The sequence below is a fragment of the Microtus oregoni genome, unplaced genomic scaffold (genome assembly GCF_018167655.1).
Source record: "Microtus oregoni isolate MIOR12 unplaced genomic scaffold, Mior012 000026F_ref0000081, whole genome shotgun sequence".
NCBI lineage: Eukaryota > Metazoa > Chordata > Mammalia > Rodentia > Cricetidae > Microtus > Microtus oregoni.
The window spans coordinates 33,706,512-33,731,800 of NW_024543085.1; the positions used below are offsets into that span (position 1 = coordinate 33,706,512).

At 41.5% G+C, this 25,289-nt stretch overlaps 1 protein-coding gene across 3 annotated transcripts in view; it reads left to right on the top strand.

The window, feature by feature from the left end:
* Positions 1 to 1,634: 1,634 nt before the first annotated feature.
* The window catches only part of Ttc26 (tetratricopeptide repeat domain 26), a 44,863-nt gene continuing 21,208 nt past the window's right edge, over positions 1,635 to 25,289 (top strand). For all 3 annotated transcript variants that reach the window (XR_005976433.1, XM_041675541.1, XM_041675542.1), the window contains exons 1-9: positions 1,635 to 1,730; positions 2,209 to 2,346; positions 5,801 to 5,893; positions 7,705 to 7,819; positions 10,318 to 10,367; positions 16,181 to 16,326; positions 19,809 to 19,980; positions 22,323 to 22,397; positions 24,938 to 25,040. Coding sequence is in view for 2 of the 3 variants with exons in the window: in XM_041675541.1 (XP_041531475.1) it covers positions 1,728 to 1,730; positions 2,209 to 2,346; positions 5,801 to 5,893; positions 7,705 to 7,819; positions 10,318 to 10,367; positions 16,181 to 16,326; positions 19,809 to 19,980; positions 22,323 to 22,397; positions 24,938 to 25,040 (895 nt within the window). In the remaining variant the exon portion in view is untranslated. The remainder of the gene's footprint in view (positions 1,731 to 2,208; positions 2,347 to 5,800; positions 5,894 to 7,704; positions 7,820 to 10,317; positions 10,368 to 16,180; positions 16,327 to 19,808; positions 19,981 to 22,322; positions 22,398 to 24,937; positions 25,041 to 25,289) is intronic.

The window sequence follows — 25,289 nt, forward strand, 5'->3', positions numbered from 1 at the left end:
CAGCAGACTGCAGTTGTGAGAGGAGAAACTAAGGCTCGATCGAGATGACGATGCAAAGGAATCTAGAAGTCATACCGGCCTTCTAGACATTTATGGTATATGTGAGTCTCTCTCTGTAGGGCTGGTCAGGGTGGTATGCAAAGTAATTCAACTATGTAATCTCACTTCTCCTAAATTGTTAATAAGATTTTAGGCTTTAGAGGATCTGCTAATATTGAAAATTTGACTGGATGTCCTCTAAGGTCCCTTCTAGATCCAACATCCCATGACTCTGTTATTTAAAAATATTTTTGCAAACATATTAACACTGTGTTCTGGAGTAAATCCAGTCAACACGCATTTTTACAGTTTCTAATTTTTGTATGTAAGTGTATTGAAGGACCAGTCGGCCTCCATCTTAGACTTAAAACCAATTATTATTTATTTGTTTTAGTTTTTTGAGATGGGGTTTTTCTATAGCTTTGGAGACTATCCTGGAACTCGCTCTGTAGACCAGACTGGCCTCGAACTCACAGAGATCCTCCTGTCTCTGCTTCCCCAGTGCTGGTATTAAAGGTGTGCATCACCAAGCCTGGCTAAAAGCCATCTTATAATAAACTCAAATTAGGTTCATTCCTATTTATCATTAAACCTTTGTTTCTCAAAGATTGGGCTATTGCTGGGCGGTGGTGGTAGATCTCTGTGAGTTTGAGGCCAGTCAGGTCTACAAAACGAGTTCCAGGACAGCCAGTTCTGTTACACAGAGAAACCCTGTCTCAAAAAAAAAAAATGAAAATAAAAACAAACAAAAAATTAGACTATTAGACCATTCCCCACCTGTAACCTTAACTATGAATGGTTTTGTACTGTGTTTCAGGATTTGCAATCATGTCTATTTCAAAAAGTTGTTTATAATTGTCTTGCAACCCTACCTTTGTTTCAAAAGGCTATATGACCATCTTGTTATGACTATCTGTTATGCCCACCTTTCAACTGTGTTTCTTTCAGGAGGTCGTTATGGTTAACTCGTTATACTTATGTGCTGCTCCTGTAACCCCGCCTATTTTGCCCAACAAATTCCAAATTTGGAAACCCTACCCCTGCGCTCTATAAAAAACGTGTTTTCCTCACAACTAATGCTGACCTCTTGAAGCCCGCCTTAGGGGGAGTTAGCCCGTATATAAGAATAAATTTGCTTTAATTAATTTGGCTGCGATGGTTTGGGTCGTGGTCTTTCTCCTCCCATCTTTGGGATTAACAGTGTCTTTAGGAAATGTTTTGGTGCTGCTTTTGCCTCCAAACTACCCTTCGGTTCAGCGGGTACCAGCGGAAGACAAAGACAAAAAGCCAGACAGCCTGCAGCTATATAATTGAACCTAGACAAAACGGAAGTGGTTCTTAAAAATTATCTTCCCAAGAAACTTGCATATGAAATGTACTTCCTAATTGCAATAGTAATTCTAAGTCGCCTTTCCCTACATTACATTCCTAAGCAGAGACACAACCACATTTTCGTCCACAGCCAAAGAAAGATCTGCTCCCTTAAGAAGAATGTCTCTTCTAGCGGTGGAAACGCACGGAACCAAGAAGCTGCGAGCACTGGTTCTCGGGCGAGCTCTTGTCATCGAAGGACCAGCCTCCTGGCCGCGTTGCCGTGGAGACGGAGCTCGCTGTGTAGATGTGGCAACTGGCCGAGACACAGCCTTTGCTGACTATCTGCGGCAGGGGCTCACGGGACCGACGCCAAGATGGTTAGTAGCTTTGAATAGTAAGGGGGAACTTCAAATAGGTTTTTACCCGGGCTTAGAGCCCCCAGCACACTATTGGATAGAATTTAGGTGTGTCTCCAGGGGCCGATCCCTTTATCCCTGCAGTGTTTCCACGGGGAATAACGAGGGATGCAAAGAAAAATACCCCGATGCTGTCTTCCCTTCTGCTTCTCCATTTCCGACACCAGATCTGCTTGTGGACAGAGGGAAGACAGAGATGGTAGAAGCTGCGGGAAGTGTTCGTCTCTTATGGATAAGTAGATGGTTGTGGATAAGTAGTTAGAAGTAGTTATTTGGCTCCCCTTTAGTAGAAGGTGATGGCTCTTTTAATAAAATGCGTGTTTAAAAAGAATCTGAATAGACTTACTAGTGTTTGTTGCTAAGGATTTGACTTGTAAATCACAGCGCTCAGTTTAAAAATGACTTTTGAGTTGAACTGTCTTTGCTGCTTGTTTTACAGATGCTTTCAAGAGCCAAACCCGCTGTGGGCGGGGAATCACCGCACAGTGACAAAAGAAAGAAGAAAGGCAGGAAGATTCCAAAACTAGAAGATCTGCTTTCGCAAAGAGATTTCACTGGCGCTATTACTCTTTTGGAGGTAATGTCAAAGAAGGGTTAAGTCTGGTGAATGTTGGTTACTATGCTATTGGAATAGGCGGGTACATTCTGGGGAACCCAAGTAAATACAGCCAGACATGTATTCCAGACTCCGAGTTAACTACAAACCTGATAAAACAGAAAAACTTTTGGACTGGAAAGATGGCTTGAGAGTTAAGAGCATTGGCTGCTCTTCTAGAGGACCTTGATTCCCAGCACCCCCATGTCTGCTCACAACCATTAGTAACGCCAGGGGATCAGAGGTGTTTTGACCTCCTTCAGCACCAGGAATACATATGGGGCATAGAAAGAGATGAAGACAAAACACTCATACACTTAAAACTATTTTTCTCTAGTCCCACAGATGGTGAATCTAACCTAAAAATACAACATTACACATAATACAGTGTAAATTCACAGTTCTTTGCCTTAATTTCTGAGTGATTTATAACTTCTTCCTATAATAGTATTTCGCTTATAAAAATTAAATGATCATTGGGCCAGGTGGTGGTGGAACAAACCTTTAATCCCAGCACTCGGGAGGCAGACAGGGAGGCAGGATCTCTGTGAGTTCGAGGTCAGCCTGGTCTAGAGAGCGAGTTCCAGGGCATACTCCAAGGCTACTGAGAAATCCTGTTTCAAAAAACCAAAACAAAAACCCAAAACAAAACAAAATACAAAAAAAGAAAGAAAAAAGAAAGAAATTAAGCGGTTGTGCCGGTTTTATTTTAAAAATATTGTAAACTCATAAAGAATTTTAACCCTGCATATCAGTGTCATCTTTTTATCCTTTTCTGGAATCAATGCTGGGGATCCAATTTGGGGTCTCAAGTAAGTATTCTGCCACAGTTCTCCCCCCAGCCCAGCCCCAGCATGTAGACTTCACCTTTTAATATGCACTGGAGGTGCCAAGGAGAGTTACTTAGACTTTTGTAGACCTAGGCTCCTGCATTACCAGTGTGAATTCACTAGGTCTGCAGTTGTGCTCAGGAAGCTGCATTTTGGGTACATAGTCTAAGAAGTCCTTCCGACACAAACTGTCGTAGGAGACTGAAGTTGGAGAACCCACGTGTGGAAATTGCAGCAGCGAAGAGTGAAGGGTGCACCAAGGATAAAGTGTTCTGACAGCGTGGTCCGCTTGTGCTGCACTGGAGTCTATTGGACTGCATTTTCTACTGCTCCTTTGGTGTAACTCTATAGTTCCGCGTCTTTGAAACTGTCCATAGCAATTGCTCTGATTAGCTTGATGTATGTTTCTCAGTATTCCATACAAAAAAAATCCCATTTGTCTTACTAGTGCTTTGATATTGAGTCCAGTTGTTTGGCTTTCTTGCGTCAACTCTCATCTTTTGCAGTAGGACTTGGAAGGATCTAGCAGTGCAAGTCAGAGGACTGAATATCATATACATGTCCTTTTTTTTTTCTTCGAGACAGAGTTTCTCTGTGTAGTGCTGGCTGCCCTGGAACTCGATGTGTAGACCAGGCTGGCCTTGAACTCAGAGATCCTCATGTTGCTGCCTCCCAGATGCTAGAATTAAAGGCATGCACCCCCTACTCAGCTACATGTCTATTAATTTCTTAAGAATTTCTAAAATGATGTGTAGTTGTTTGTGTCGGTGTGTGCATACGTGTGCCTGAATGCAGCTCCCCACAGAGGCCAGAAGAACTGGATCCCCTGGAGCTAGAGTTACAGAAAGTTGTGAACTGTCTTATGAGGGTGCTGGGAACTGAACTTGGGTCCTCTAGGAGAGCAGCAAATGCGTAGTACACATAATTCAAAATAAAAATACCAGGGCTGACTAAAGATGAAAACAAAGCAAAACCAAAACAATACAAAACAAAAAAGCTTAGAGGAGGAGGAGGTTTTTCCGTTTATAATTCCAGGTGACAGCCCACACTGAGAGAAGGCAGGGCAGAAATTTGAAGTCATGCCTGCTTGCAATTCTATACAGTATTACCTCTGTCCAAGGAACTCAGTTTTCAACCAAAGAAGCACTGTATTTTTTTTTGCTGCTGTTGTTGTTATTGTTGTCATTATTGTTGTTTTGAGACAAAGTCTCTATGTAGACCAGGCTGGCCTTAAACAATAGAGCAGGCTGCTCTTTTTTTTAATATTTATTTATTTATTTTTTATATATACAATATTCTGTCTGTGTGTATGTCTGTAGGCCAGAAGAGGGCACCAGACCTCATTACAGATGGTTGTGAGCCACCATGTGGTTGCCGGGAATTGAACTCAGGACCTTTGGAAGAGCAGGCAATGCTCTTAACCACTGAGCCATCTCTCCAGCCCCCGAGCAGGCTGCTCTTAATCTCATAGAGTTCCACCTGCCTATGCCTCCTAAGTGCTGGAATTAAGGACATGTGCCACCATGCCCAGCTCCCTACATTGCTTTGCTCAGGGTCTTTATCACAGCAATGGAAATGATAGTAGGGCACGTGGTAATTGAGAACCCTTCTCAATTCTTTCCTCTGCAGTAAAACTCCTTTTTTGTTAGGTGAGAAATTCTTAAGTTTTTGTAGTGGACACAAAGAAGACTATCTCTGTACACCTTTAACTCTTCTAGTCTGTAAACTAGCCTGATCAAGCTAGTGGGATGTTTTCCATTAGGAGCTATTCTTTAATGCATGTGTGCTAATAGGATAAGATGGATGTGTAATATTGAATACAGTAGAACCCAGTGATGGGAGCCTGTGCTTTGGAGGCAGATGTGAATTTAAGTCCCCATTCCCACAGGGACAGAGGCTGACAGTGCTATCTGAGAACCATTGCTTGGCCTCTAACCTTCAGTTATTTGGCTTTAAATGTTTTTGTTTTTTTTTTTTGAGACAGGGTCTCTTTGGTAGCCCTGGCTTCCCTGGAACTCACTCTGTAGACTAGGCTGGCCTAAAACTCACAGAGATCCTCATGCTTCTGTCTCCCGAATGCTAGAATTAAAGGCATGCACCACCACTGCCCAGCTTGCTTTAAACGTTTTACATAATTCTCGAACATCATCCAGAATTATTACATAACTCACATACTTTCTGGAATAAGGTGCTAACAAACACAGAAAAACAAATCGAACATATCTGAAACAAAGGATTTCTGTGACAAGTAGGTGATAGCTGACTCCTGTCAGTGGAAGTGTCATTTACCTGCATATGGTTCAGCTTCTGTTGTTTACCATTTTACCTGTTTATCAGCCACTCAGTATACCTTTAAAAAATAAAAACAAGCCAGGTGGTGCTGGCACACGTCTTTAATCCCAGCACTCAGGAGGCAGAGGCAGGCGGATCTCTGTGGGTTTGAGGCCAACCTGGCCTAGAGAGTAAATTCCAGGACAGCTAGAGCTGCTACACAGAGAAACCCTGTCTCAAAAAGCCAAAACAAACAAATAAATAAGTAAGTAAAAGCCAAAGCATTTACTATTAAAATATTTTTTTCCTGATTTTTTTCCTATTTTATTGTGAAGTTCAAACGCCATGTCGGGGAGCAAGAAGACGACACTAACTTGTGGATTGGTTACTGTGCTTTTCACCTGGGTGACTACAAGAGAGCTTTGGAGGTCAGTGGAGACAAAGTCAAGTGGTGTCTAAGATGACATTATACGGTACATTCTCATAGTAACAGCAGAAGGAAATAATGCAGATGGAAACAGAGGAAAGAGAAAGAAATTGGCCTATCTGCTTTCCCCAGTCCTAGTCTTTTAATTAAAACCTCACTGACCCTTCCTAAGGTACGGATTGAGAGAGGGGTGGGGACGGTAACAGCACTCATGGGATATTGTTGTGGGAGTCTTTCTGGGATAAGCACTCTGACACCAGTGAGGAAACGTCCCGGGCGGACTGAAGCCAGAACACTTCTGAGAGGTCCAGTGTGCATTCTCGTTTCACACTCCAAAACTGTAAGGGTGCAGGTAAGTGAGCAAATTTCACAGATACTGCGATGGCTGTCAGTGGCTGTCAGCAGGTTGTTAGGGGCAACAACAGCCCATGATTTCAGTGTGTGGCAGATGGCTGCACAAGCCGTGCTTTAAGTAGATCACTACATAAATGAGATAAATAAGATCTTCTCTAACTTATTCTACTTCAGTATGAACGTTTAAGGGAAAACATCTGTGGGTGGGAGTGTTTAGAGGGTGTGCTGTGGGAAGTCAGAAGGTAGCTGGAAGAGGAGGTGGGGCTCAATCAAAAGGATCAATGAATGCGCTTTAGAGAAACCTGCTAATTTGTAACTTAATTTAAAAAGATAAGCTGGGGCGGGGGGGGGGGGCTGGAGAGATGGCTCGGTGGTTAAGAGCACTGACTGCTCTTCCAGAGGTCCTGAGTTCAATTCCCAGCAACCACATGGTGGCTCACAGCCATCTGTAATGAGATCTGGTGTCCTCTTCTGGCCAGCAAGCATATAGACAGACAGAACACTGTACATATAATAAATAAATAAATCTTTAAAAAAAAAAAAGATAACCGAGTGGTGGTGGTGCACAATTTTAATCCCAGCACTTGGGAGGCAGAGGCAGATCTCTGTGAGTTTGAAGCCAGCCTGGTCTAAAGAGCAAGTTCCAAGACAGCCAGGGCTTTTACACAGAAAAACCCTGTCTCTACACCCCCCCCGCAATTTTTTTAAACAATAAAGAGACAGATATTTATAGATATATAAACTAAAATGCTTGTATAAAACCCACAAAACAAAGAACATGTGTAGCATTCCAATATAATGTCTGAGTATTTAATATATTTGTTAGTATTATTTTTGTATAATGGAAGTTATTATTATGAAATAGTTTTAATTAAACTCCAAAAATAACTTTATAGAAAGGAGAAAGACTCTCCCTATATGATCTGGCATGTGAGTCTGTATCTTAATTGCCCTTCACTTTTACATGTGTGCTAGAGACCAGTATTAGCATGAGACTGGACTCAGGGCCCTCACATGCCAGGTGGGTGTTTTGCCATTGAGTAGTTCTTATTTCGTTAAATTTTTTTTTGATTTATTTACTTTATTTTGTGGGTGTGAGTATTTTGCTTGCATGCGTGTATGTGAACCAGGCGCATGCTTGGAACCTGCAGAGTCCAGAAGGGGACACTGGATCTCCTGGAACTAGAGTTACAGCTGACTTTAAACCATCTTGTGGGTTCTGGGAATCGAACCTGTGTCTTCTGCAAGAACAGCCAGTTCTCTTAGCCTTCTCTCCAGAAGCCCCATCTGTATGTCTTTTTAAGTTAGCAAAACTATTACAGTTGTTTTAATTTCTGAAGGGTTCTAAGACATATTAGCAGTGACATATTAGCATTTCTCTGTGAGAACCTCCTTCATTGTAGAAAGTGGACAGTTGCTCTGCTGTCAAGTGAGGCCGTCACCTGCTGTCTGTTTCAGGAATATGAAAACGCAACGAAGGAGGAAAACTGCAACCCAGAAGTGTGGGTAAACTTGGCCTGCACCTACTTTTTTCTTGGGATGTATAAACAAGCAGAAACTGCTGGGTTTAAAGGTAAAATGGGCTTTTTATATTCATTTTTGCCATAATATCTCTGTCCGTTGTTACATCTCCTACTCTTTCTATGATCAGGGTTTGCCATGTGCCTGTATTTATTTTTGGTTCTAAAGCGTGTGTCTTATAGATATGTCAATTTACAGCTGAAGCTTTGTTTTATTTTTAATTCCAATCTGACAATCTCTGTTGTTTTTTTTTTTTTCTGGGTGCTGGAGGCTTAGCCCAGACTGACCCAGTGCTTGTTGGCCAAATACTCTACCACAGAACTAAACTTCAACTCCAACACTAGATTGGAGAGCTATTCAGAACACCTCAAGTAGTGGATTTGATCAGTTCCGTCTTTAAAGAGAGTTAGTTACCTTATCCTCACCCTTTGTCCCTTGCCCCAACACGAGAGACAAGCAGATGAGAGAAGAACGGGAGCAAGGTGTCTTACAAGGCCCCACAGGTGGACTTGAGATGAGGGTGTGTTTAGGAGCCTCAGGTCAAGCTGCTGGACTGTGGGGTTTATTGCTCACAACGAGAAGCCGGAAAAGCTGGCCTAAAGACCCTCACCTGAAGAGTCCAGCAGGCTCCGCTTTGACCTTAGGAACCTGTCAGAGTAATCTAGAAGAATTGTATTCAGACTTGCAAGTAAGAGGGAGGGGCACAGAAGAAAAAAATAAGGATAATAAGAACACAAATCAAATGGAATATAAGGAAATATAGAGAAAGTGGGCAACATACTGTTAGGAAGGTGGCGGTGGTGTCACAAGCCTTTAATCCCAGCACTCAGGAGGCAGAGGCTGGTGGATCACTGTGAGTTCTAGGTCAGCCTGGTCTACAAGAGCTAGTTCCAGGACAGGAACCAAAGCTACAGAGAAACCCTGTCTCAAAAAATCAAAAAAAAAAAAAAAAGACTGGAATTTGGAAGGTTCCAGCCTTTTTTCTTGGTGACTGTTTAAGGGTGGCACTTATCTGTGGTTAGAAGGTCCCTGAAGTAGAGAGGACTGGTATCTAGGAAAACGTGACAGTATAATTCTGGAATTAGGAGAATGTGGGGAGTGTAATTCTAGGAAAGGAGATTTCAGGAGGAATTGAGAAAGCACACTGGGGTGAGCAGAAAACTGGGTGGCAGCATGTGTGCTCTGAGGGGACACGCAGTGTGTGTCAGTGTGTGCTCTGAGGTGACACGCAGTGTGAGTCAGTGTGTGCTCTGAGGGGACACGCAGTGTGTGGGGTCAGTGTGTGCTCTGAGGGGACACGCAGTGTGTGAGTCAGTGTGTGCTCTGAGGGGACACGCAGTGTGTGGGTCAGTGTGGGCTCTGAGGGGACACGCAGTGTGGGTCAGTGTGTGGGTCAGTGTGGGCTCTGAGGGGACACGCAGTGTGGGTCAGTGTGTGGACAGCGCAGAGGTGGGCTGCACCGTGTGGGTGTGTGAAGCCTTGTGCTGTGGGACACACAGCAGTATTGGGTAGAAATAGAGAACAGAACCTTAGGACAAGCCTCCTCTGGCTCTCTTGTGGGACTGCCCCTGCAGGTGGGCCAGACTGGTTATTCTAGCAAACACACACAGCTAGAGAAGGATTTGTCGAGGCCCACCTGAGCCTCATCTCATTCCGGCAAGGGACTAACTTTCATAGACTATTGATTTAGTTTTTATTTTTATGTGAGTGCTTTGCTTGAATGGGCTCTTGGTGGCCAGAAGAGAGCCCAAGATCTCCTGAAACAGGAGTCTGTAAACTTGTGAATGCTTGGAACTGAACCTGGATCCTCTGCAAGAGCAACAAGTGCTCTTAACCTCTGAGTCATCTTTTCTATTGCTGTGGGATAATGCTCTTGTATCCTGTAAAGATTCGTCACTAATATTGGTTTAATAAAACGTTGATTAGCCAGTAGCCAGGCAGCAAATATAGGCTGGGCTACCAGACTAGGAGAATTCTGGGAAGAGGAAAGGCTCAGTCTGCAGTTGTTACCCAGATGCAGAGGAAGCAAGATGAAAATGCTATACTATGCGGGACCACTGGCAGTGGCACCAGGATTTGTCCCTCCTGCCTGTGTTGGCATTTTGGAACCCATTCTCTTTGGATGGATACCTTGCGCAGCCTATATATAGTAGGTAGGGAGGGCCTTGGTCCTTCCTTAAAGCAATGTGCCTTACTCTCTCTGAGGAGTGGATGGGATGGGAGGAGGTGAGAGAGTGGGAACTGGGATTGGTATGTAAAATAAAAAAAGATAGTTTGTTTTCCTTTTTTAGAAAAAGAAAATGCTGCATTGAGAAAAAGTACCAAGCCATATGACTAAAAATGGATAAGAATTATGGGTTAATCTAAATTGTAAGAGCTATTTAATAATAAGCCTGAGCTAATAAACCTAACAGTTTATAATTAATATAAGCCTCTGTATGTTTCTTTGGGACTGAACAGTTGCGGGACTAGGTGGGACAGAAACTTGTCTACAAACTATGGGATTCTTTACCAAGCAACATGCCTTTTTTTTTTTTTTTTCTTTTTCAGCTCCAAAAAGCCGGCTCCAAAACCGCCTGTTGTTCCATCTGGCTCACAAGGTATTCAAATTCTCACTTCACACCACTTGCTTTAAAATCATTTTCCCTTTTCTTCCTTTGCCAACAGTGATGGAAAATATTTAATAGACATTTCTGTTAATGTTACTAAATTGTCTTACAGAAAGTTAATCAAGTCATTGACAAGTAGCATAAAAATATATTCAGTTCATTTAAAAATTTCACAATATAATTTTTGTTATTATCTTACAGTGTTAAGAATTAAACTCAGGGTTGGAATGTGGTGGTGCACACCTTTAACCCCAGGACTTAGGAGGCAGAGACAGGCAGATCTCTCTAAGTGTGAAGCCAGCCTGGTCTACAGAGTGAGTTCTAGGATGTTCAGGGCTATTATACAGAGAAACCCTGTCTCAAAAAATTAACAACAACAATGAAAAGAATTAAACCCAGGGTCTTGTGCATGTTAGGTAAATGCTCTGCCACTGAGCTATATCCAGTGCCCTTGGCTTTTTGAGACCAAGTCTTGCAATGTTGTACAAGCTGAACTGAAACTTGCTGCAAAGCTAAAGATGACCTCAAACACATAGGCCTCCTGCCTTAGCCTCCCAGTGCTGGGGTTAAAGACATGCACCACCACACCCAGGTCCAGAGCTGTGTCTGACTGCTTGTTTCCATTTGTCCCAAATGACCAGAATTCTGTCTTCTCGCCTTTCTTGTATTCGTCTTGTATTGATTTTTAAAAATTCCATATTTGTCCTCTGTTAGCGTGCTACTCTGCATATTTTATAGTACCTTAGCAGTTCCTATAGCAGATGCCATTTACATTATTGAAGTTCTTTTGGTTGTTGAGGGTTTTCTTTTGTTTTTGTTTGTTTGTGTTTTTCAATACAAGGTTTCTCTGTGTAGCCCTGGAACTCATTTTGTAGATCAGGTTGGCCTCAAACTCTAGATCCCCCTGTCTCTGCTTCCTGAGTGCTGGGATTAAAGGTATGCGCCACCACCACCCAGCCCATATTATTTTTTGAGGAAATTTCTATTTTTTTTCTTTTTCTTTTCTTTTCTTTTCTTTCTTTCTTTTTTTTTTTTTTTTTTTTTTTTTTTTGAGACAGGATTTCTCTGTATCTTTGGAGCCTGTCTTGAAACTAGCTCTTGTTGCCCAGGCTGACCTCGAACTCACCGACATCTGCCTACCTCTGCCTCCTGAGTGCTGGGATTAAAGGCGTGCTCCACCACCATTTTGGAGAGAAAATTTCTTATTAATCTTCCTGTAGCCATATCTACTCATTTATTAAATCCATCTATTTAGATCTTTTTTTTTTTTAAAGATTTATTTATTATATACACAGTGTTCAGCCTCCATGCCTGAAGGCCAGAAGAGGGCGCCAGATCTCGTTACAGATGGTTGAGAGCCACCATGTGGTTGCTGGGAATTGAACTCAGGACCTCCGGAAGAGCAGTCAGTGCTCTTAACCACTGAGCCATCTCTCCAGCCCCTATTTAGATCTTTTTTTATTGATACTTATTAATACATTTCTCTCTGCTCCCCTTCCTGCCTCTCCCCTCCCCCCTTCAACCCTCCCCCAAGGTCCCCATGTTCCCAATTTACTCAGGAGATCTTGTCTTTTTCTACTTTCTACTTCCCATGTAGATTAGATCTATGTAAGTCTCTCTTAGTGTCCTCATTGTTGTCTAAGCTCTCTGGGATTGTGGTTTGTAGGCTGGCTTTCTTTGATTTATGTTCAAAAACCACCTATGAGTGAGTACATGTGATAATTGTCTTTCTGTGTCTGGGTTACCTCACTCAAAATAATGTTTTCTAGCTCCATCCATTTTCCTGCAAAATTCAAGCTGTCTTTATTTTTTTCTTCTGTGTAGCATTCCATTGGGTAATTGTACCACATTTTTCTTATCCATTCTTTGATCAAGGGGCATTTAGGTTGTTTCCAGGTTCTAGCTATGGCAAACAAAGCTGCTATGAACATAGTTGAGCACATGTCCTTATGGCACAATTGAGCATCCTTTGGATATATACCCAAAAGGGGTATTGCTGGGTTTTGAGGAAGATTGTTTCCTAATTTTCTGAGAAATCACCACACTGACATCCAAGGGGGTTGTACCACCTTGCATTCCCACCAGCAATACAGGAGTGTTCCCTTTTCCGCACAACCTCTCCAGCATAAGTTGTCATCAGTGTTTTTGATCTTGGACATTCTTACAGGTGTTAGATGGAATCTCAGAGTTGTTTTGATTTGCATTTCTCTGATGACTAAGGATGTTGAACATTTCCTTAAGTGTCTTTCAGCCATTTTAGATTCCTCTGTTGAAAGTTCTCTGTTTAGGTCTGTATTCCATTTTTTTTTATTGGATTATGTGTTCTTTTGGTGTCCAATTTCTTGAGTTCTTTGTATATTTTAGAGATCAGCCCTCTGTCTGATGTGGGGTTAGTGAAGATTTTTCCCATTCTGGAGGCTGTCGTTTTGTCTTATTGACCATGTCCTTTGCTTTACAGAAGCTTTTCAGTTTCAGGGGGTCCCATTTATTAATTGTTTCTCTCAGTGTCTGTGCTGCTGGGCTTATATTTAGGAAGTGGTTTTCTGTGCCAATGCGTTCAAGTGTACTTCCCCCTTTCTCTTCTATAAGTTTCAGTGTGGCTGGCTTTATGTTGAGGTCTTTGATCCATTTGGACTTGAGTTTTGTGCATGGTGATAGATATGGGTCTATTTTCATTCTTCTACATGTTGATATCCAGTTATGCCAGCACCACGTGTTAAATGTTCTTTATCTTTTCCATTTGATATATTTTGCTTTTTTATCAAAGATCAGGTGTTCAAAGATGTGTGGATTGACATCTGGGTCTTCTATTTTGTTCCATTGGTCCTCCTGTCTGTTCTTATGCCATTACCAAGCTGTTTTCAGTACTGTAGCTCTGTAGTAGAGTTTGAAATCAGGGATTGTGATGCCTCTTTTATTGTACAGGATTGTTTTGGCTATTCTGGGTTATTGTTCTTTCGAGGTCTTTGAAGAATTTTGCTGGGTTTGATGGGCATTGTGTTGAATATGTAGATTGCTTTTGGTAAGATTGCCATTTTTACTATGTTAATTCTGCCTACCCAAGAGCATGGGAGATCTTTCCACTTTTTGGTGTCTTCTTCAATTTCTTTCTTCAAAGATTTAAAATTCTTGTCATACAAGTCTTCCACTTGTTTGGTTAGAGTTACTCCGAGATATTTTATGCTATTTGTGGTTATTGTGAAGGGTGTTGATTCTCTGATTTCTTCCCCAGCTTTTGTAAATGGAGTGGTGGCCCGCTTCCCGCTGCCCGGTTTCCGGCTAGCTTTACCTGAAGTAATTACATGGAAACTGTATTCATTTTAACACTGCCTGGCCCATTATATTTAGCCTCTTCTTAGCTAACTCTTACATCTTAATTAACCCATTTTTAATAATCTGTATATCACCACGTGACTGTGGCTTACCAGGATGAGTCTAACCTACATCCATCTCGGAGAGGAGAGCCATGGCGTCTGCCACACTGCCTTCTTTCTCCCAGCATTCTGTTCGGTCTATTCCACCTATCTAAATTCTGCCCTATCAGTTTCTTTATTTAACCAATGAAAGTAACACATAGACAAAAGACCCTCCTACATCACCCAGCCCTTTTATCATCTGTGTACAGGAGGGCTTCTGATTTTTTTGAGTTAATCTTGTATCCTGCTACATTGCTGAAGGTGTCTATGAGTTGTAGAAGTTCCTTGGTAGAATTTTTGGGATCACTTATATAAACTACCATATCATCAGCAAACATCTACTTATCTTAATTTTGGTTGTGATATAGCATTTATCTGGCATGCATGAAGCCTAGACTTTGTTCTCCAGTATCACATAAGCACCTGTCTACAAATGTACATACATACAACACATACCTGTAGTATATCTGTGATCAAAATTCAAATCCATTTCAGAATTTATTTATTTACATTTTTTGCTTTTTTTTTTAGACATGGTTTCTGTGTAGCACTGGCTGCCCTGGAATTTGATCTTTAGACCAGGTTGGCCTTGAACTCACAGAGATCCACCTGCCTCTGCCTCCCGAGTGCTGAGATTAAAAGTGTGTGATATCACTGCCTGGCCAGAATGTAATCTCTTTTAGAGACAAAGTTGGGTTTATTAACTGCAGAAACAAAGGGAGAGAGTGAGAAAACATAAGCATAAAATGCACTTCCTATAGGACATGTGCGGGCTTCTCAAGGGAGAGACTTAGAGTGATGTCATGGTGTGTCTAAAGTTTGATAAGAAATCTTTCTCTTCCTTTGACATTATGACCAAGGAAACTTAGAAAAGACAGTATTTTTGTCGGGGGGTTTCTGCAATGTCACAAGGTTAGTTTGTGATCATCATGGTGAAGGCAGGCAGGCATGGCACTGCAGTGTATCTGAGAGCTTTACATCCTGATCAGAGACAGCAGACAGGCAGGCAAAGACCTGGCTTCGGGCTTGTGAAACCTCGAAACTCACCCCTAGGGACACACTCACTCAAAGTCACACCCACTGCAACAAGGCCACACCTCCTTATCCATCCCAAACAGTTTCACCAAGCAGGGGACCAAGCATTCAGACTTGAGCCTGTGGGGACCACTCTCATTCAGACCACCACACCCACTGAGGGCAGTTCTCTTTAGTCCTTGGTTTTTGAGACAGATCCTTTAAAGGAAAGAGTTAAGGAAGCAGGAGAGATGGTAGAGCTGTTAAGAACACTGGTTGCAGAGGGCCTGTGTTTAGTTCCCAGAACCCATGTGGCAGCTCACAGTTACAGTTCTCTAGTTCCAGAGGATCCAGCGTCCTCTTTTGTCCTCCATGGCACTGAGTGCACATACATATATTCTGGGGATCACCTATACATTTAAAAATAAGATAAATAAATCTTTTTAAAAAATAAAAAGTTTTGGGAGCTGGAAAGATGGCTCAGTGGTTAAGAGCATTGCCTGCTCTTCCAAAGGTCCTGAGTTCAATTCCCGGCAACCACATGGTGGCTCACAACCATCTGTAATGAGGTCTGGTGTCCTCTTCTGGCCTGCAGACATACACACAGACAGAATATTGTATGCATAATAAATAAATATTTTTTTTAAAAAAGTTTTGAATCATCAGGAAGGAGTGAAGAATAGTTTGTATCAAGAGTTACTTACAAAATATATCAGTTTGATCCTATGTATAAACAAAGGCAATTGTTATTTATAGCTACCTTTTAATAAAATAAGCATAAAAATTAAATTCTGATAGCCTGAAACAACAACCACATGTAGTAACTGAAGAGACGATAAAAACAGAAAACTAAATATTGTACTCATGAAGTTACATGATGACAAATACATTTTAATTACATACTTCACCAAAGAAAAAGAAATACAACTGGGCAGTGGTGGTGCACGCCTTTAATCCCCGCACGTAGGAGGCAGAGGCAGGCAGATCTATGTGAGTTCGAGGCCAGCCTGATCTACAAGAGCTTTTCAGGGACAGGCTCCAAAGCTACAGGGAAACCCTGTCTTGAAAAACCAAAGAATGGGAAAGAATTGTTAAGTGGTGAGGGCAAAGAAATATAAGGCATAAATATAAAGCGAAAAAATGAGTAGGGTGTTAATATCAAGCAATAAATTATAACTGTAATTTAGGACCTTTCACTGCCAAGACTTCATCTCCAGTGATGATGCACATCCCTTCCCTACAACAGGACCAAAGAGACAGGAGATAGAAGGAGGAAGTGGAGACACAGAGGCCAGAGAGGACTTGAGGCCTCTGTCACTGAGATCCTCTCTCATATGAGTGTGACTCTGTGCATGTCTTTTCTCACCATTGTAGTTTAATGATGAGAAGAAATTGATGAACTTTCATCAGAATCTTCAGGATATTAAAGAAGACCAGCTTAGTTTGGCCTCAATCCACTATATGCGATCCCATTACCAAGAAGCTATTGATATATACAAGCGGATACTGCTGGATAACAGGTCTGTGCTCTTTCCCGCCCTCATTGAAATCTCTGCCGTTTTATTAGTTTCTTTTGTGTTTAATTTGGTTAAGAACCTAGTGTCCTCTGGACCTAGTACCTCCACATATTCAAGGCTCTTTTGTTGCTAATCTGACGAGGTTAAAAACTCCTTGGATATTGTTAATATCAGACTGTCTCCACCCTTTTTCTTTTGTTGCTTTCATTTTTAATTTTACTATTTTATGTGTATTATGTTTCACCTGCAAGTATGTACACCAAATGTGTGTCTGGTATCTGCGGAGGCGTTACATGCGACTGTGTGCTACCATGTGGGTGCTGAGAACTGAATCTGGGTGCTCTGGGAGAGGAGCCCGTTTTCTTGACCATTGGGCCTTCTCTCCAGCCCCTTGTTTTTTTGAGACAGGTTCTCACTTTGTAGCTGTCCTGGACCGCGTGTGTAGGCCAGGTTGGCCTGAGTTTACAGAGAGCCACCTGCTTTTTCCTTCCAAGTACTAGGATTAAAGGCAGGTGCCTTTTTCAATACCATTTCTTCTTTGTAATGAGCCTATTTTGAAATTTTTCCCTCCCAATTTTCCAGAGAATTTATATACTGACATATTTACTGATAACTTTGTGTGTGTTTATATAAAATGAGTGTGGTTTTATATAAATTGAGTGTTTTTTCACCCTCTCATAAGAATCATTTTCTACCCATTGGAAATGAAATGCCGTTTTTGAAAAATTATGGCCTTGGAGGAAGAAAAATTATAACAAATATAAGGATTCATATATATGTCAATGACATAATGAAATCTGTTACTTTGTATGCTATATTTAAAAATTATGATAATTTATAAAATAGTAACAAAAGAATACATTATTTAAGGCTGGACATGACAGCATACTACTGTAATCGTATTAGACTACTAGCATGCTCGGCAAGATTGCCTACTGGGGCAATAGTGGTTTAAATGTTAGGGGGCAACCGCCTGCTTTCTGATTGGATTTGAAGCCTGTTCCTTAGGGAGAATTCATTTAAAGTACTATAAAACTGGCTAAAAGCCCATTACTAAGGGCTGGAAAGATAGCTCAGCAGTTATGATAACTGGCTGCTCTTCTAGAGGTCCTGAGTTCAACTCCCAACACCCACATGGTAGTTTAAAGCCGTGTGATGAGATCTGGTGCTTTCTTCTGGCCTGCAGTCATACATGCAGGCAGAACCCTAAATATATAATAAATAAATAAATACATCTTAAAATAAAAACCCATTACTATAAAAGTCATTGGCCAAGCCGGGCGGTGGTGGCGCACGCCTTTAATTCCAGCACTTGGGAGGCAGAGGCAGGCGGATCTCTGTGAGTTCGAGACCAGCCTGGTCTACAAGAGCTAGATCCAGGACAGGCTCCAAAACCACAGAGAAACCCTGTCTCGAAAAACCAAGAAAAAAAAAAAGTCATTGGCCCTAGTAGAGAAGCTACTGCTATTTTTTTTATATTTATTTATTTATTTATTTATTTATTTATTATGTATGCAATATTCTGTCTGTGTGTATGCCTGCAGGCCAAAAGAAGGCACCAGACCCCGTTACAGATGGTTGTGAGCCACCGTGTGGTTGCTGGGAACTGAACTCAGGACCTTTGGAAGAGCAGGCAATGCTCTTAACCTCTGAGCCATCTCTCCAGCCCCCTACTGCTGTTTTTCTAAAGGGACATGATACACCTCTTAAATTGCATTTTGAATGTTTATGTTTATACCCATAGATTAAGTGCTACTGTCAGCTTGGCCAAAAAACTCCTTTTAGTGAGTGGCATTAACTATAGATACTCATAGCAAGTCAAAAAGGTTTTCTCTAAGTGAAACATCTTTATCACTCCCTCAAAGGCTCAGAGAGCATTAAGGAAGAGAGAGTGGAAAGAATATAAGAGGAAAGGGTGATAGTTGAAGAACACACTGGCTTATGGGCATTCTTGAATACGCAGCACCATGATTCTTTGCACAAGATTGGGCCTTTATCATTCCAAGGTGGAAGAGGGGGTGCTCACAAAACCCTGTCCTTCTCTGAGGACTTATAGACAGTTAATGGTTGCTGGGGAAGAGAGGCTTATGAGATTTCACCTGAGGAGACAGAAGCAGTTAATAGTGCTTCCAGAAGAGGGGGACATTTTCTACAGTAGTTATGTGTAGGCAGAAGTTTCTGTCCCACCAGCAGCTTCCAAATGAACACACTTAGGCCTACATTAATTATAAATGCTTGGCCAATAGCTCAGGCTTGTTACTAGTTAACTCTTACATTTAAATTAACCCATATTTCTTACCTACGCTTTGCTATGAGGTTTGGTACCTTTTCTCAGTACGGCATACCCATCTTGCTTCTTTCTGTCTCCGCTGGTGACTTCCAGACTCCATCCTTCTTCCTCCCAGCATTCTCAGTTTAGCTCTCCCACCTAACCTTATCCTGTTCAGCTATTAGCCAGTCAGCTTCTTTATTAAACCAGTCTCAGCAACATATATTTGCTCAGTGTAAAGGAATATTCTACAGCTATGTACACGCTGGAAGGCATGCTCCTATAAATAACCCCTTACCCTTGCCTCTATAAGTAACCCTAATTAAATTCATTGGCTCACACGCACATATGAAGACATATAAAAGGGAGACTGGTAGAAAAGAGGAAGGGATGAGTGGGAGTGGGAAGGGCATAAGAGAGTATAAAGGGGGGGTGAATAGCTCAAAATACATTATATGTATATTTGAAAATGACACAAGCCAGTTAGCATGTATAATACATGCTAATAAAAACTTTTATAAAAGAGAAATATATCAAATGTAGTTGAAAGACACTCACATATTATAATGCAAAAAGAAAAAATATACTGATTATATCTTCCTTTCTTCCTTCCAATGCAGATCCTTGCTTTTGCCTTGTTGTTCATTTGAGCTTTGCAGTTAGACATTTAATATAATAGTTGGATTCTACTTTTCCTTAAATGTTATTAGAATCGGTGTGATGGGTTTTCTATCTATAAAACTATCTGATTCAAACTGAATGTATATACTTAGTGTATGAATGTTAAACAACAAACTTCTTTTAACATACTTATTTGTTTTCCTTCCTAAAAATTATAAAGCTTTATGAAGTAGATTTCCTGAAGTATTTATATAATAAATATTTAGTCCCTCCATGAGAATTGTGTCCCTGTATCTTTCCTAATCAGATGTGTTGTTGGATATGCAGTTTCTTTTGTTTTGTAAGCATGTTGCATCTTCTGTCCCTTCCATTCCTACCTTATTATTATCATGTGACTTCTGCATGTAGAAGATGTACCCAGTTGTTATATGAACTTTAATTGATAAAGTGATGGTTAGTTAGTAGTCTAGATCAAAATTGGAAAAGAGTCAAATGAATTTGTTATTAATAAAGAAAGATATTTGGAAACCATGATTGTTGTATCAGGAATCAGCATCTGTGAAATATACTTCAGCTTGAATCTTTCTGCTAACAGGGAGTACCTGGCCCTCAATGTTTACGTGGCCCTCTGCTACTACAAATTGGATTACTATGATGTCTCCCAAGAAGTCCTGGCTGTTTACCTTCAGCAAATTCCTGATAGTACCATCGCACTCAACCTTAAGGCTTGCAATCACTTTCGCCTTTACAATGGAAAAGCAGCTGAGGTAGGCATGTAGATGTGTGTTTCTAATTAGCTCAGTTCTAATGGGAATTAGTTTATAACAGTTCCCAGGTTAGCCCATAAATTCTAGGATTTATAGCTCTGTAGCAATGCTCCTTGGTCATTGCCAGTGTGATTCTATAACCAAATAAGAGTATAAACATTTTTTTTTTTTTTGGATTTTCGAGACAGTGTTTCTCCATAGCTTTTGGTTCCTGTCCTGGAACTAGCTCTTGTAGTCCAGGCTGGCCTTGAACTCACAAAGATCCACGCCTGCCTCTGCCTCCCAAGTGCTGGGATTAAAGGCGTTCGCCACCACCGCCCGGCTAAACATTTTTTTGAGACAGGGTCTCACTATGTAGTTCTGGTTGGCCTCTAACTCCTTATGTAGACCATGTTGGCCTTAACCACACAGAGATCTGCCTTCCTTTGCCTCTGTGAGTTCCAATTCAGTCTGATCAATATGGAGAGTTCCAGGCCAGCCTGGCCTACATGGACCTCTGTTAACAGAACCTACAGGAGAAAAGAAGACAGTTACCAAGAAGCTGTGTTTGACTCTGTTCTTGTCTGTCTAGATCTTTTATTTTTTTAAAGCTTTCTCAGGCTTTATGTGGAAATTCTTGCCAAATATTTGGGTGCCATTTGTAGATGGATGTTTCTGTCCTGTCCAGTCCTGCATCTGTTCAGTCCCAAAGAAACACACAGAGGCTTATATTAATTATAAAATATTTAGACTATTAGCTCAGATTTATTATTAACTAGCTCTTAAAACTTAAATTAATCTATAATTCTTGCCTATGTTTAGCCATATGGCTTGGTACCACTTCTCAGTGAGGCATTCTCATCTTGCTTCCTCTGTATCTGGCTGGTGACTACATCTCTGCCTTTCCTCTTCCCAGAATTCTCCTAGTCTGGTCACCCTTCCTATACGTCCTGCCTGACTACTGGCCAGTCAGCATTTTATTAAACCAATATGAGTGACAAATCTTTACAAGGTAAAGAGCATTATCTCACAGCAGATAAGTGCATTAAAATGTACTTGATATTGGAAGTGTAAAATCCAATGTGACGCTCTATGGATTCAGAACTGCTATTCAAACTGTATAGAAGTTCATTGTGATGTATAGACTTTGAGTCTGGTTAATTCTGGTATATGAATTTTTGCAAGTTTTTAATAATAGAGATAATAAAATTAGAAAAAAGAATATAGGAAAAATGGTAAGACTGAAAAAAATCAAAGGCTTAACTTCTAAGTCTTTGACACTGAAAATAAAGATTAACCCTAGGAGTCTTAAAACTAACCTACACAACTTTTAAATGTCTTACTGAGTATGAGGCTCGAGACACTTAACTTTAGAATGCCATGTAGTTCAGGGTAGCCTTAAATTTGCTATGTAGGCAAGGATGACCTTGAACTTCTGATCTGCTTCTATTTCTAGAGTCTTGAGATTACAGATATGTACCAACACTTCCAGTTATGAGGTGCTCAGGATCAAACTCGGGGCTTCTTGCATGCTAGGCAAACATGCTACAGAGCTACAACCCCAGCCTCCAAAACACTTAACTTTTATTAATGAGTCAATGATGTCAGCCGGGCGGTGGTGGCGCATGGCTTTAATCTCAGCACTCAGAAGGCAGAGGCAGACAGGTCTCTGTGAGTTCGAGGCCAGCCTGGGCTACAAGAGCTAGTTCTAGGACAGGCTTCAAAGCTACAGAGAAACCTTGCCTCGAAGAACCAAAGCCAAACAAACAAATAAATAAATAAATGATGTCATCTGTAAAATGTGGATAATAATAATTATATTGACTGAGAGTCCCAAGGATCAAGTGAAATAGCATGTTATACTCTTTGTAAACTATAAAGCATTATATAGATAGGTGACATAAGAACTATATACTCTTGGGGCTGGAGAGATTGATCAATGATTGAAAACATATACTGCTCTTGCAGAGGCCCTGAGTTTAGTTCCCAAAGCCCATGTTGGATGATTCACAACCACCTATAACTCCAGCTCCAGAGGTATCTGATACCTCTGGCCTTAGGGAGTACCCATACTCACATGCACACATCCACACAGAGATGCACACACATATACATAATTTAAGAGAATAATAAGCTAGGTGTGGTGGTGCACGTCTTTAATCCCAGCATCAGGAGGCAGAGGCAGGCGGATCTCTGTAAATTCAAGTTCAGCCTGGTATACATAGCAAGTTCCAGGACAGTCAGGACTGCATAGAGAGAACAAAAAAAAAATCAAAAATAAATAAATATAATAACAAAGTAAATCTTAAAAAATAAGAACTATATGCTTATTATTTGATACGTCTTTCCTTTTTATATTTCAGGCAGAACTCAAAAGCTTGATGGACAATGCCTCTTCACCCTTTGAATTTGCAAAAGAACTCATCAGGCACAATCTGGTGAGTAAGGTTCCCATCTTGATTGACTTGAGTCCTGTTTTTTTTTGGTACATCACAGCAATTAAAGATGAATAAAAGGAGATTCCAGCCGGGTGGTGGTGGCACACGCCTTTAATCCCAGCACTCAGGAGACGGAGGCAGACAGATCTCTGTGAGTTTGAAGCCAGCCTGGGCTACAAGAGCTAGTTCCAGGACAGGCTCCAAAGCTACAGAGAAACCCTGTCTCGAAAAACAACAACAACAACAACAACAACAAAAAAAACCCAAAACAAAAAAAAAAGAGGAGATTCCCCAGCAAATATTGCGCTACTCCAAAGAATGTCTCATCATTGTGAAAAGGGATGAAATGAATTTCTAACACCAGTCTCTTTCCTTGGGGAACCTCTTATTAGGAGGGCAGAATGTTTGGAAAGAAGAGGAAGGCAAGGCAGACCCAAGTGTCCCTTGTCCTTGGGGGACCAGAGGAACATATCCTCATGTATTAGAATAATGGGGACAATTGTTTAATCCTTGAAGACTGGCTGAGTTTTCGAGGCTTCATTCTAATCTAGATAGGGTATGAATCTAGAGCAAGTGTGACGTGACAGGGATGATTGTACCTGTAGTCTAGAGGGAGTGGAGGGTAAAGCTGGGTGAGCAATGGTATAGGGCTAGATCATGATGACCATTGCTTAAAATAAATCTAAGCTCAGATGAAGTTGTATTCTACCAGTCATGCAACATAATGAGATGCAGACTGTGTGCTCCCAAGCCACGTACCTGGAGCACTAAGCAAATGATTTTGTATGATGAGTCAGCCTCCTCATCTGATGAGAACAAAAACTACAGCTTCTTTAGTGGCTTTGTTTCCTCTTCCTCCTCCTTTTCCTATTGAGACAAGATCTCACTACATAGCCCTTGCTGACCTGGAACTCTGTATAGAACAAGCTGGACTGGAACTCTGTATAATCAGGTTGACCTGGAACTCCCCATATACAGGCTGGCCTTGGAACTCTGCTTAGACCAGGCTGGCCTGGAACTCTCCATAGACCAGGCTGGCCTGGAACTTGCCATAGACCAGGCAGGCCTGGACCTCACCATAGACCAAGCTGGCCTGGAACTCATAGAGAGCCATCTGTTTTTGCCTCTCCACTGCTGACATTAAAGACATATGTCACTGTACTCAGCCAAGCCTATTCTTTGAGGCCATGTGTAGACTTTTACACTCATGGCATCAACAGCAGCACTCAAAATTCCAGGTCTTAGGGGTGTTCAGTGTGTAGTGACCCCAGCCTGCCTGCTGAGCCGTCTTGTTTTTAACTTTTCTGTGTAACCCCACCATCTGATGGAATACTGCCAGTGGTGGTGTGGTTTTTACCACCCTCTTAAAGCCTGCATTGTCAAACCACAGAGAAGCATGGATCAACACCAAAAAGTCCTTTAGTTGAAGGTGTACATTTGTGACTCTCGAGAGTAACTTCACTAGGGTGCTGGGAACAAAACACAAATTTGGGGGAGGCTGAGGAGTGACAGGGTAAGAGGAAATTAGCAGTTAACCACAGCTTTTGAAGTTTACCATTGAAAGAAAAAAATAGGGCATTCTCTAGAGGGAACAAAGGAACCAAGTAGAGATTTGACAAGAGAACAAAAACCCTTGTGTGTGTGCTTCAAGCTGAGAAGTGGGGCTGCTACTTTGGGAAGACTGAAGATACAGTGGTTAATGGAGAACCGGAGTCAGATGGAGTTTGAAGCGATAAGATCAAGGGAGCAGATGAAGTCCCCTTGTTAAAGGAAGGGACAGAAAAAGGAACCAGAAAAAATGATCAACATGACTATTCTGAGGGTAAATTTATGTAGTCCATGCCTGATAACCCTAGTTTCAGTGTATTTGTAGACAGTTTACCACGTTCTGAACATTTGCTAGGCTGTGTGGACAAATTGTTTTAAGTGTTTTATTCCATTTCTGTGTGTATGTATGGGTATGTGTTTTCATGGTGCATGTGTGAGCTTGTGGTGGTCAGAGAAAAACTGCTGGAGTTAAGAATGTAGCTACTGGCCAGGCAGTGGTGGCGCACGCCTTTCATCCCAGCACTCAGGAAGTCTACAGAGTGAGTTCCAGGACAGACAGAGATAACACAGAGAAACCCTGTCTCAAAAAAACCAAAAAAGAAAAAAGAACGTGAGTCCTGGAGATTGAACTCAAGTTGTCTGTCTTCTCATCATTTTCTTATCAATTTTTTAACCATATTTATTAACTGATTTATTGTGTGTGCATGTGTACACAGTAAGCATGTGCACCGTGGCATGCATGTGGTAGTCAGAGGACTATTGTGGGCATTAGTTCCTTCCTTCTGTCACCACCCCAGGCTCCTTAGCATTTCCAGTTGTGACCGTGTGCTCCTGTGCTGCTACAGTACACTGTCTCTATGGTGGCCCTGTGCGCCTGTGCTGTTACAGTACACTGTCTCTATGGTGACCGTGTGCTCTTGTGCTGCTACAGTACACTGTCTCTACGGTGGCTGTGTGCACCTGTGCTGCTACAGAACACTCTCTCTATGCAGGTTGTTTTCCGAGGAGGCGAGGGGGCTTTGCAGGTTTTACCTCCCCTGGTTGACGTCATTCCTGAAGCTAGGCTAAACCTAGTGATTTACTACCTTCGCCAAGGTAAGGAAAACTTGTCGTGTTCTGACTTAGGAAGAAAAATATTTTTGAATATTCAATCTGATTGAAACAGTTGTATACATTCTACACACACTTCCAAATACGTATTCGCAACAGTGTTGTGAACAGATTTCATGGCACTCATGAGTTGTGCCTCTTCTCCTGTCACTGCCTCTTCTTCCTCACCCTGCTCTTCTCTTTACTCTTCTGTCCTCTATCAAGTTCCTGTTGGGTCTTCAATGTTTTTCTCCC